The following is a 12416-nucleotide window of genomic DNA, read 5'->3' as shown; positions in this document are numbered from 1 at the left end:
TGTGGCACGTCAATCTTTATTTTCCTTTTCCCCGCAGTACCTACATTTGACAGGCATCCGAAGCAGTCCGATGGTTGGTAAAGGCTTTGATACCCAGACGGGATTACAAACCGAGCGAAATTCGACCGTTCGGCGGAGCTTTGCATGCAGCATCGACTGCAGAGCAGTTCTAGGTATGCTTGTTCGCATTCGAGATTCGCCGAAAACGCTTAATGGTCATCCGATAGAGTTTTCTTTCGTATGGTACTCGAATTGAGTGCTTAGCATCGTGATCTGCGGAACGGGTTGACTGGTCCAGAAACCGGGCGGGCGGTGCACGACGTATGCATCGCAGATTCTGCTTGCCAAAACCTGCACTTCTGCGCCCAATGAAGCTTTCACAGTAGAATGAGATTATAAGCCATGACGGAGCTCAACACCCGCGGGTGAACACCGGACGGATCTCGTTCAGAACCATGAGTAGGAGGTTGGCGCGCATCGGACATGGTGCATGTTGGGTACTGATGCACCTTCCGTTCGCTGAACACTGGTTTCTTTTTGCAAATTCCAGGGATCACCTTATCAGCACGTTCTGCCGATAATCATGCTGCGAATGAGGAAGCTGCCAAGTGCTGTTGGACTGGGTTGGTCAAGGAGTTCGTGTTGTAGCTCCTTGTGCCTGTCGAAAAGTCGAGCTAGGAAGGACTGCAGCAGTGCAGACGGGAGTGTGAGCTGACCGTTGCACAAAGCCGCGGCTCGTCCCTGTACAATTATGACTGCATCATTTATTAGCATGATAGAATTCGACATTCGTCAAACCACGGTCTGTCGAAAGTAAGCTGTGCGATCACATGGTTAGCTGAGAAATTGATGATAAGTTGGAACTTGGAAGGCGCGAATTTGGACACATCGCAACTAGCATGTTTTCTTCCCGGCAGCTTCAGGTGTCCCCCAACTCTTTCCACGACCATCGAGTTTTTAGACCCCATGGTGTTTACCATGGAACTGCAGGTTATCGTCCCATCTTACGCCTTTGTGTCTCGTCTCGTAAAGTTGATGTAGGACGGATCGACGCTGCCCACAGCCACGCACAACGCGCCCTCGCGCTTACCCCTCACGTTGCCAGGCATCATGGCAGCTGCGATTCTTCCCACGACACTCACTGCCGCTCTGATCGTTCTGATAATTCTTCTGCATCTTCTCCGAGTGCAAAATTCGCAGGTGAAGCGCAAGGCCGAAGCAGAGACACCCACTCGTGTTGATGTCCTAACGGATCCATTAGAGTCAGCTTTACAGCTGAGGGCTAGATTGCAAGAAGCGGTACCCGCGACTTTGATCTGCTCAGAGGCTGGGAGTCCTTCAGGGACTCGGTCAGTACGCATTGGGAAAAGCAGCCATACGGGACCGCGCCATGCAAGAGCTCGCGGCAGCCATTAAAGTATTGAAGAGCGAATTCGATGTCTGCGAGCGCGGAGAGAAAATTGAAGCCTTTGCCCTCTTCGTAGTTGGAGGCGGTGGTCACATGCCAATCATGGGTGCTTCAAGCATCAATGGCGGCGTGCCGATTGAAATGATTCCTTTTGACAAAGTAGTTCCTTCTTCTGATAGCAAGATGGTCCGGTTCTTGAAGGTGCTGGGTGCAGATGGGTACAAGCGTATCAGGTTTTGGAAGAGAAAGGACTTGCGGTCGCCGGAGGCCGAAACCTAACTGTGGGTGTCAGAGGCCGTACTCTCGGCAGCCCACTTTTTTCTCTCCCCCACGCCCTGGATTCGCGTGCTCCGACGTCTTCGGGTGTAAAGATTTTACTCGCCGATGGATCTGTTTTTACCGCTTCAGCGAGCAAGCATCCTCGTCTTTAGAACAACTTCGGCATCGTTACATCATTCAGGGCAAATGCGTTTTCTTTGGAGCGGGTGTGGGGTAGCTTCATTCGTCTCCCATCCTCACAAGCATGCAATGCGCTTGCCGCCTTCCATGAATATATGGAACGAGTTGTGAGTAGTTAACGATAAAGGCAGGACCTACGACCAACATTCGACAGGACCACAGGCGTGCTTTCCTTACCTGTCGAGGAATATTATTCAAGCTATCGCTGTTCATCTTGTGCACACTCAGCTACTCAAGCATCACCGTCGATAGCCTCAGTATTGGCGCAGCTCCTGATTCGCTTCGTTTTGGCACTTATGGAGTACCTGTGAAGTTCGCAGCCTGGTCAGAGCGACTGACGACTTACACGCTCTCAATCGACCTGAACGCCGCCAGACGTGGGGTAACACGACAATCAAGAATTATTCCGCAACACTTACAGCGACCTACCGTGTCTACCGTTCCGGTGTTCATAGCATTCGGAACGCTGTGATCCAACGCGTGTCCTGAATGCTCATGCTTCGACCGTTATTGCCTGAATGGGCGCGCAAAGGAAACAGTCTGATCCACTAGGGCTGGACGATTCCCAGGTGAACCACTTGGAAACTTTCAAATCACGATGAATTTTGAACTGCGCGTTGATTGCAGATGATGATAAGGTGGATGAGATCAACTATGCTGCGATTGAGCAGATCGATGTATTCACAACCAGAAGTCAGACCAATCACAGACATCAGTACCTCAACTACCGTGGAAGCTGGCAAAAGCTGATTTACATCTAGGGAGAGGCTAACCTGGGATTGTTCAAAAGTATGAGTGGAGGATACGCTCTCAATAGGTTGTTTCAGCGGCGGTTGCCCTTGGGGGGTTCAAATTGGGAATATTGCATGGTGAATGAAAGGTTTGGGGGAGAAGGGTCGTCCACTGGATCGACAATATCCTTCTCCTATTTAAGTCAAAGCCCTTAGCGTGTGCTGCTGGCCACATCGCAGATCGACCCTCGGCCCCGATACTACGCTAGAGTGAACCCACAACGAACTAGAATACAGCAAGGCCCCGGCAAAGCTTGACCAGTGTTCTGGTCTTATGGTACCCAGCTTGTCCCCGCGACATCTTGTTACAGTGCCTAGCTTCTACTCATCACGAGCGTTACTATTTGTCTGAACATCGCATCCCATTTGGTACTGGACCTGCTGATTTCGTTTTCTCGAAGTGCTCAGCATAGTTTGTAGCAGTAGCATGTACATCATCCCTCTGAACTGTACATGCAGCACACCGCCTGACGCAAAAAAACCTTTCACAATGTATTTCCTGTTCACATTTGGTCTTTTGGCCACCACTGCTGCGGCAGCACCAGCACCACAACTCATCGATCTTACCCCCGGCTACTCGAAAGGCGACTCAGATCCTGCGCGCTTCAGATACTATGAGAATGAGGGTCTCTTGCAGGGTCCGTGCGATATCACTACAGGGCCGGATGGGAACGTCTGGACTCAGAACTTCCTCGACAACACAGTCTCCAAGATCGAGATCGGGAGTGGCAGTATCACAAACTACAAAGTGCCCTACAACCCAGATCAATTGTATCCAAACCAAAGCTTGCCGTTGACAGGGCGCGTTGCATTCGCCTGTGCTATTCAGCCAGGTAGTGATGGCAATCTCTACGCTGCGACAGGTATCAGATCACAATTTCTGAAGATCGATCCTTCGAATGGAGTTATCAAAGTCTTTACTCCGCCACTACCGAACGTCCCTTTCCTTGGCAACATTCAGCCCTTCAACGATCTCTGGGATGGCGGATCCGGAGTAAGTGACCTTCTCACAGATCGACGGTGTTGGTACAACTAATCAAGTGCAGATGTGGTACACACTCACAACAGCCGGAACACTCTACCACTTCGACTACGCTACTGAGACCTTCGATGGCGTCTATCCACTGCCCACGCCCCTTAATGGTGTCGTCGGAGCTTTTGTTTCGGAGATCGATGGCAACGTCTACCTCGCTGAAATGCTCGGTCAAGCCATCACCAGATTCGACCCAAGGACACAGCAATTTACCCGCTTCCCTCTTCCCTTGAGTGGTCTTGGCATCGTCGTCGTGCGTGCAGAAACCGAGAGCCGCTACATCTGGTTCACTGGCTTTCTGTCAAACAGTAACGTCCGCTTCGACACCCAGACCGAGAAGATCGATGTCTTCACAGATCCTCTGCCTGCCTCATTCCCCACGGAGAACACGGTGGATCCTCAGGGACGGTACTGGTACTCGACTGCAACGAGGAACACGATCCAGTACCTCGACCAGAATAATGAGGCCGTCATCATCGATATGCCTGATAATGGTGTCAACTTGCCAATTGGCATCCCTCCAGGCCTGAACATCGCTATCCACTCTGGACCAGACAACGCGATTTACTTCTCGCAAGTGTTGCGCAACAGGATCGGACGATATCAGTTGTAGGAGCATCCAAATTGACCTTGGATTGAATAAATCTCGTTCAAAATATTTTTCTCTATCTACAATGTATGGTAGTACTCCAGGCAGATCAATTCATTACAATCCGACCATCATCAATATCGAATCGCACGTACTAACTTTGCCACTCTTGCCACACCCATTCATCACGTTTTCGAATATTTGCTGCGCACACAACGGATATTGATTTGGGACTGTCATTGCAGCTTAGCACCAGGCAAAGGCACTCCCTAAGCATCGATGCGATACTTGGATTACTGGTAGATCCGTAGCTGTCAAATCTCGAGACACATGCTTTGCGACCAATGTCGATCTCACTCTGCCATTTGTAGCTAGTCGTCCGAGTCGTCATCAGCGAGAATAGGCGTAGGATCATGTCTCCACAATCTCTGACTCCGGCACACAAACATGCCCTCGGACGAGACGATGTACCCAAGGATACCGTCACACCTTACAACAGGGCCATGCAAGGTTTCGGTGTTCCCTCGCGACTACACTACCATCATCAGCAGAGGTCATGTGCCCTGATCTTCATGATTTGACGATTACTACTGCAAGCGTACTTGGCGGGTGTAAGCACGCATATGCCTTATGCGCCAAGTCTGCAGCATTCAATAGCCTCACCCAGCTGGACGATGCGGGTGGTGCATACGTCACTTGATCTGTGGTTAGACATCGCATCATCTAGCGGCAAGTGGGGCGTGATGCGGAGATCACCCGCACCAGTGCCTGCTAGCGTTCGGTATCTTCCTACGCCCCTCAAGATGGAAGGCAAAATCAGCTGCACGCAGACCCATATATGAAAGCGGTCGCTAAGGTGAGTAGGGGATGCGATCAATGGGGAAAGTTGTGTTTGATAGGGAGGGACCTGGGTGGAGAGTGAACGATTTGTAGAGATAATTATTTGCAGGTTACGTAACTTTCGTAAGACCCCAAACATACTGCTCATACTGGTGCACTGCGTGCTTTACCGGGCATTAATAAACATTCATCACTTCATTCTCGCGAAGCGTGGTGCGACGCCAACTCCAGCTCGTCTTTTCAATCAACTCAAGCGTTGCCGCTGCCCTTATAACTAGCACCAGGGAATTTATTGAAGAGCTGGTTGTCAAAGGTAGCCAACTGAGGGCACGAAAATTTGGAGCTGAGCGGGCCAAGCTGCTGGGTAGCCCAGCCAAGCACAGAGCCGACTGCACCAAGAAGAGGGTTGCTGATGTCTGGAAGACCAGCAAGAGACGCCTGCAACAAAAAGCAAGCGCCCTTGTTGCCATCAGCGAGGTCGCCGACATTGAAAACACCGCCAGTGAGGTCTGTGAGGTCGACTCCAGCAAATGAGTTCGTGGTACCAGTGTTGCCTCCAATTCGGATGATGCCTGGGTACATCAGATTGTTAGTCTGGACATCGACGAGAACATTAGGAATATTATAGGCGTTACTGAATGGGCGCTTGTACCAGTTCTCTGGAATGCGCTCTTGGCCACGGTTGTGGACGAACTGACCGGGCGCATCGCCAGTGACACCGAAGAAGCTCTTCAGAACTTCGCGGGTGAGAAAGCCACTTGGGTTCTCGGCACTGTGGTTGGACATGAAGTTGATGACAAAGTTGTGCGCTGCGGGTGCAACTAAGCCAGAGAAGGGCGCCGAGAAGTAGTAAGGGTTGTTGAGGATTGACCAGCGTGTGACATAGTCGGACTGGGCAGCAATCACGTCCATTGTGTACTCCTCCGCGAGCTGGTACAAGTGTTCCCAGGATCGCATCTGGAATACGCCAACGCTGCCACCATTGAGATAAGCATCACCTCGGACGATGGAGGCATCTCCCTCGTATTGGTTGTGTGTTCCGGCAATACCATTTGCTGGGAAGATCGGGATGGTAGGTGTAAACCTCCCGCCAATAGACCAGCGGTTCGAGACTGGGTCTCCAGCAAGTGCGGTAGAAACAACTGCCAATAACAAAGCAAGGTCAGGAGACATGCTGTAAGCATCTCCAAGGCCTTGAATAGTCTGTGCGGTAGTAACCAGACCGTTGCGGGGAATAAAATTGTGGTTCGCAGCAGCATTCAACCCAGGGCACTGTCCGCGGATATCGCCAGATCGAGGTGATCGGAACTCATGTCCGCTGCCGGAACCAACGTTGACGAGCTGGTCCCTAGCATTAAATGTCAAAGCTGGGCCTGAGGCTCCAGTGTTGGGTCGCCCGGACTTGAAGGTGGGGTTGCGTGGCGGGGGCTCTTCACGCTTCTTGAGTGCCCTGTCCATCTCCATGACATTAGGCCATGCTGCCGCAAGGGGCACGAGTGTGAGCAACGCGCTTGCTAAGGAGAAACGCATGTTTGTAGAAAGGTAATGGTGAAAGAGGAGTGGGGTACTCGAGAGGTGTTCGTGGACAAGGTTAGAATGTGTGGTATGGGCGCCCTTGATATATATATATATATATGTGGTTCGCCTCTCAGTTGAATTTACCTGGGGGAGTAACTTCGTCGCTAGTTTGCCAAAGCTCCATTCAAAGCAGTCCCTAGTAGTGGTTTTGCAGATCTTTGTGGGGACAACCAATGCCAATTTGCCCCCCTGGGGTTGGCGAAGCGTATATTTGCTGGAGCGAGAATCCGGGGATCTGGCACTATGATGGGGGCAACACTCTAGCGCGGATGCCGAAAACTTAGTTGACATTGGGTTGTTAGTTGCCAAGTGCTTTGGCATGTGCTAGTGCAAATCAGGAACAAGTTTTTTTCAGCCTTCCCTTTTCTGGTACGACGTAATATCCTATTCGGGACTGATCTGCATCGCAGTACTTTTCTAGTACACCGCGCAGTGGACTTGACTACCAGAAGCGTGGTCAGTAGGTATGTGGACTGGTGATGAGCCATCGTTACCGAGAAAAGTCTCGAAGCCACAAGTTTCGAGATCTTTGTGTTGTAGCTGCCAATCCGCGATAGTTTGGCGCGGTGACCTTAGGGTTGACGTCACTTCCGAGTGTTCTGATTGGCCGTGCTCAGCTCTAACACGCTCTCTAGCCTCACTTACTCGATGACTATGGTCCAAGTTTCGAACGCTGAATCATTAGAACATGACACGAGCACCGGCGACTTGCGAGAGCTTACTTGACAGATCCCGTCAGGGCTAGAGAGTTCCTGAACATGCAGGTCGGAGCAAGTCCTACAATGGCCAGTCGGTGCCCTCGGGATTCGGGAGTGTCAGGCCAATCGCAGGCAAGTTGTTCATGCCTTCCAGTTGCATATAGCCTACGCACGTTGCTTGCTTTGTGTGGCTGTAGCGAGTATCAACTTTCGACCACAAGGCCCTCCTTTGGCAACACGACAATTGGAAAGGACAGGTAATCGCACAATCCCTGCAGCTGAACGAATTGGTGACGACGTGCGATCACAGACGGCTTTAGAGACCATCGCTGCTGATCGCCACCACTGAGTTTCGGTATCCGGTAGTCCTCGAGCAAAGCCTAGGCGAATGGTAGGCAATACTGGCGGACGATGTCTTGAGCTGGTCACTTGGCTGGAGGTAAATAGGAGGAAATATTCGAAATGGTGTGTAATAGTGGCATTTACCGCCTCAACACTTGTATTGTCTTATGACCTTGTCAGGCAGCAGAACAATGTACCTCCTGGAAGGCATCACACATGTAGCAACAGTATATGGGCAGTCCCATATCCATGGCGGGATGTTGACCGCGATCTCTTGGTCTGATGGAAGGGCATCGAAAGGTCGCCGGAAGCGAAGAATATGTATGATCCACCCGGGGCCTCAACCACCGCAGCGAAGTCATTAGCGAGTCTCCAAGATTCGTGGGATTATGGTCAGGTTGCGGTCGACGATTTTGACGCCAGTTTAGAATGCAAACTTTGCCATTCGTGAGATGGTGCTGTTCGGCGAAGTGTGGTGACTCTCGAGGCAAGCGACTGATCCGGACTGGCTGCAACTGAGCAGGTAGTCTAGTGAATCGAAGGGAGAGTTGCAAAAGTCCTGGTTTGCTGCTAATGGATCCTGGTTCGTACCGGATTTCTGACCTTTCAAGGAGGTTGCGCCGTCGCTCGACGTGCCCCGTTCTTCACCGACCAATCAATCATCAAATCCGTGGAACTCGTCCTCCTCCTCAGCAGCCTCTGTCTGCTTGACCTTCTTTCGCATTTGTGAAATCATTTCGTTGAGCTCCTCCTCCTTCTGGCGCTCCTCGTCTGTCATCTTGGATTTGCGCTCTTGTTCCCGTTTCGCCACCTTCTTCTCACGTCTGAGCTCTTTCGTGGCCTTCTGGTCCTTCTGGTCCGTCCAAGCCTTTGCGATCTTATTCTCCTTGACGAACTTCTTGCCAGTAGCTCCTTGAGCCGCAGCGTCTGCCATTTCCATCTGACGCTGCTGCTCGCGCACTTTGTCTTTGTACGCAAACGCATCGAAATCCATCGTAACACCGAGCGACTTGTCGCCCTCCCACTTCTTTGTTTCTGGCATACGGGGAAGACGAAGCAAGCCCCAGGCGTGTCCAAGCTCAGCCCAGTCCAATTCTTCGACACGGAAGATCGAGCTGGCGGTGTGCTTACTATAAGCACGAACCCAGGAGACAAAGCCACGCTGAGCCTTGTCGTAGATGGCTCGATCGGTCTTGGCCACCTTCCTGATCGCGTTCGTGACGCGATCGATATCCGCTGATGTAACAGTGATACCCGGATTGGTGAGAGGGGCCACTGGAGTCTGTCGTACCCGCAAAAACTCGACATAGTCTTCTTCCAGGCCAGGCGTGAGGAAGGTGACGGCGAGACCTTTTCGTCCAGCTCGCCCAGCGCGTCCACATCGATGAATAAAGGTCTTGGGGTCGCTTGGCGGATCCAGTTGTAAGACAAGGTCTACTGAAGGGATGTCGAGACCACGAGCAGCCACATCGGTGGTCAGCAGGATCGAGGGCATGACGCTATCCACAAATTTTGTAAAGTTCTTCCGCCGCACCTTGTCGGGGTGCTTGCCATGAAGTGGAACAATTGTGTGACTCTTGAGTACTTCCGGAAGAACGTGCTGGAAGTAGTCGACTGCGAAGCATGTTGCCAGGTAAAAGATTGTCTTCTGAGGTTGTGGTTGCACCTGATCCAGTATCTGTTGGATGGCTGGTAGCTTGTGTGACGGGGGTACTACGAGATAAGCCATTTGTAGACTGGCAGGTGTCCGCTTGTCCTCAATTTGACCGTTTTCCGCTGCCCTCGCTTTGACTTTGACAGCAATGCGAACTGGATTACGTAGGCCCACACGAATGAGTTGATCGACAGCCTCGCTAACACTCGCACTGAACAGGCCCGTTCGTCGTTGCTTGGGCAAGCGTGAAAGAATCTTTTGCAGATCGTCCTTAAAGCCAAGGTCCAGCAGTCGATCGGCTTCATCCAGTACAAGGGCATCGAAAGATGATGAACAATGAACGTGACGAGAGGATAACAACTCCAACAGTCGTCCAGGAGTGCCGATCAGTACGTTCGTCTGCTTCTTGAGGAATACGCTGAGGTCTTGAGCTGGTGTGACCGAGCCTCCGAGGAGTAGTTGAGGCACAACTTTGAGCGTACCAGCTGGAAATATTGGTTTTGGCGGCGCATCTGCATCTTCCATATCGCTGTCCTCGTCCTCTGGCTCAAGTGCTGCAGCGGACGGGGCGTGAAACTTTAGCAAAGAACAAAGTACAGTATGGATTTGCGTTGCCAATTCTCTTGTTGGCGATATGATTATGGCGCCCACATGATGCTTTTTGATAGGCGCATCGAGTCGAAGTAACCGTTCCACGATGGGAATCAAGAAGCTTTTCTTAATGAGAATAAGGTCTTTAAGCATTACTGATTACATACGCAAGTGTCTTTCCGCTTCCAGTGACCGCTTCGACGACGACATCAGAGTTCTTCATGAACATGGGAATGGCGGCGTGTTGCACTGGTGTGGTCTTCGCGAAACCCATGGCGTCGACAGCCTCGAGAGTCCATTCTGAAAGTGCAGGTATCAGTGCGCTAAAGGACCGGTCGATTTTTGTTTGCGGTGCCATCTCCAAAGAACGTGAGGCGTGAGCAGTCGTTGCGCCAGAGCGAACGACGAACTTTTGGCTCGGCTCTGGGACTTTTCGAAAAAGTTAAGCTGTGGCGCAGGCGGGATCCGCCATAAGCGCGCCACGCTCTGATCGATTGGGGAAGCTGCAGCCGGCCGACACGTGATCTTTTCCATGCCACTTGGTGTAATAATTAGGTATGCGCTTGAAGATCACAAAATCTCAAAAATGGCACGAAACATCTCGCGGCTGAGTTGACAGCTACGACTTGCTGCGCGAGGCACCCTGGCCTTCTGAGTGGAGTATCTTCACATGCAAGCTGATATCATCGGCCGCACTGATCCGCATACACGCGACAAGATCACGGCGCTGCTAAATTTCCTGGCTACGCATCAAGATTGCAAAGGCGTCATTGGTGTCGCAACGTCTCCTCTTCAACCACGTTCTCAAGCTGGCTACTGTCGCCCATCTAAATTGTGGCACCTCCTGTCTCCCCAGATGCTGCGCGTTGTCCGGACGAATTCGCGTCCGCCCTGGCCTTGTTGATTACGCCTGACGCCGATGTCGAAGCCACCACTTTCGCAAGCTTAACCGGCGCTCACACCACATACACTCAGCCTCACAGCTACGTGGACCGCGATCGCCATTCCCTACTCGTCAACGTCGCTCTAGTTTGCGCGAGGACCCGCTCCAGCATATCCGGCCTCGTCCGCGCCCCTCCGCTTCCGTACTTCACCACCTGCTTTCGCTCAGCAATGGCTTCATCGAGGCAGTACCAGATACCGCACACACCGCGCGTCATTTCACCCTCACCGACTCCATCAGAGGTCGGGAGCGGGAAGGATGGCTACTTCCCGCCTGTTACGCGTGCTTCGGCGCGCAAGAACAAGTTGCAGTCACCCCCACCTATCGAAGAAGATTCATCTGGCTCAGATCCAGAGAAGCGCGCCCGAACAAGGAGTCGTGACTCTACGCTCGAGGGAGGTTTGGGACGAAGGAGAATCAGTGGTCTGACTACCAGAAGGCAGCAGAACGGGGGTGTCAAGGACCTCACTCTGCCAAATGGTACGAGCAGTGGGCATCTATCTCCCGCAGCAGCGAACAAGATCTACTGGCGAGAGATGAGTCGAAGTCCGAGCCCACTTGGTCTGATCCCCATCCACCAAGAATGGCGCTCTTTCGTATGTACAATACACACTTGGTTCTTGATTCAACCTCTGACATCAATAGATCCACCGTCATGAAATACCCCGCAAGATCCTCCACGTCTCTATTGGCTTCGTCACAATATACCTCTACTGTTCTGGCCGCCAAATGTCGCAGATCCACCCAGTTCTGCTTGCCATGTTCATCCCCATCGCCATCACCGACGTAATTCGCCACCGTTACTGGCAGGTCAACCGCTTCTACATCCGGTGCCTGGGTGCACTGATGCGCGAATCGGAAGTAGATGGTTACAACGGCGTCATCTCGTACCTGCTCGGCGCATGGATCGTGATGCGCTTCTGCCCAAAGGATGTGGGCGTCATGAGCATTCTGCTGCTCAGCTGGTGCGACACTGCGGCATCGACATTTGGCCGCCTGTGGGGCCACCTGACGCCCAAGGTCAGGAAGGGCAAGAGTCTCGCAGGCACGATTGCGGCATGCGTGATGGGCGTCATCACAGCCGTCATGTTCTGGGGCTGGCTGGGACCCCTCTACTCAGAGCTGAATCAGGGCGACAACTCGTTTGCATTCCAGGGCGTGCTGACATTACCAGCTCAGGCTCAGGATTCACTAGGACTGCCTGCCTCCCAGAGCACGATTACGGGATACGTGGCTCTCGGCGTCATGTCTCTGGTGACCGGCATCGTCGCAAGTGGCAGCGAAGCGCTCGACTTATTCGGCTGGGACGACAACCTCACGATTCCCGCCCTGTGCGGCGTTGGACTATGGAGTTTCCTTCGCATATTTGGCCAAACGGGCTCCTCTCACGACGCTTATCACTTTGTCTAATGTCTATTATACCGTCCAGTTTTCTTATTATGTCAGCACATGAATACCCTAGAGCACGGCGGATCGGCATCATTGCACCT

At 52.2% G+C, this 12416-nt stretch overlaps 5 protein-coding genes across 5 annotated transcripts; 3 read left to right on the top strand and 2 right to left on the bottom strand.

Annotated features, from left to right (window-relative positions):
- Window positions 1-1110: 1110 nt before the first annotated feature.
- On the top strand, window positions 1111-1839 carry M421DRAFT_91236 (uncharacterized protein; the record flags this gene model as incomplete). The annotated part of the gene is made up of 3 exons (XM_033597924.1): window positions 1111-1262; window positions 1327-1609; window positions 1642-1839. The coding sequence occupies 3 exons, from the start codon at window positions 1111-1113 to the stop codon at window positions 1837-1839; spliced, it is 633 nt and encodes a 210-aa protein (XP_033450286.1).
- A 1309-nt stretch (window positions 1840-3148) lies between these two features.
- M421DRAFT_414005 (NHL repeat-containing protein) lies at window positions 3149-4304 on the top strand (the record flags this gene model as incomplete). The annotated part of the gene is made up of 2 exons (XM_033590468.1): window positions 3149-3652; window positions 3705-4304. The coding sequence occupies 2 exons, from the start codon at window positions 3149-3151 to the stop codon at window positions 4302-4304; spliced, it is 1104 nt and encodes a 367-aa protein (XP_033450285.1).
- A 1065-nt stretch (window positions 4305-5369) lies between these two features.
- On the bottom strand, window positions 5370-6650 carry M421DRAFT_59563 (uncharacterized protein; the record flags this gene model as incomplete). The annotated part of the gene is made up of 1 exon (XM_033595695.1): window positions 5370-6650. The coding sequence occupies one exon, from the start codon at window positions 6648-6650 to the stop codon at window positions 5370-5372; it is 1281 nt and encodes a 426-aa protein (XP_033450284.1).
- A 1743-nt stretch (window positions 6651-8393) lies between these two features.
- M421DRAFT_100006 (ATP-dependent rRNA helicase SPB4) lies at window positions 8394-10341 on the bottom strand (the record flags this gene model as incomplete). Its single annotated transcript, XM_033586472.1, has 2 exons — window positions 8394-10104; window positions 10151-10341. 2 exons carry the CDS (start codon window positions 10339-10341, stop codon window positions 8394-8396), a joined length of 1902 nt encoding a protein of 633 aa, XP_033450283.1.
- A 755-nt stretch (window positions 10342-11096) lies between these two features.
- M421DRAFT_59794 (uncharacterized protein) lies at window positions 11097-12336 on the top strand (the record flags this gene model as incomplete). Its single annotated transcript, XM_033595714.1, has 2 exons — window positions 11097-11522; window positions 11572-12336. The coding sequence occupies 2 exons, from the start codon at window positions 11097-11099 to the stop codon at window positions 12334-12336; spliced, it is 1191 nt and encodes a 396-aa protein (XP_033450282.1).
- Window positions 12337-12416: the final 80 nt, after the last annotated feature.

This window comes from Didymella exigua (genome assembly GCF_010094145.1).
Source record: "Didymella exigua CBS 183.55 unplaced genomic scaffold M421scaffold_9, whole genome shotgun sequence".
NCBI classification, from domain to species: domain Eukaryota; kingdom Fungi; phylum Ascomycota; class Dothideomycetes; order Pleosporales; family Didymellaceae; genus Didymella; species Didymella exigua.
This window is presented reverse-complemented; position numbering and strand designations above follow the sequence as displayed.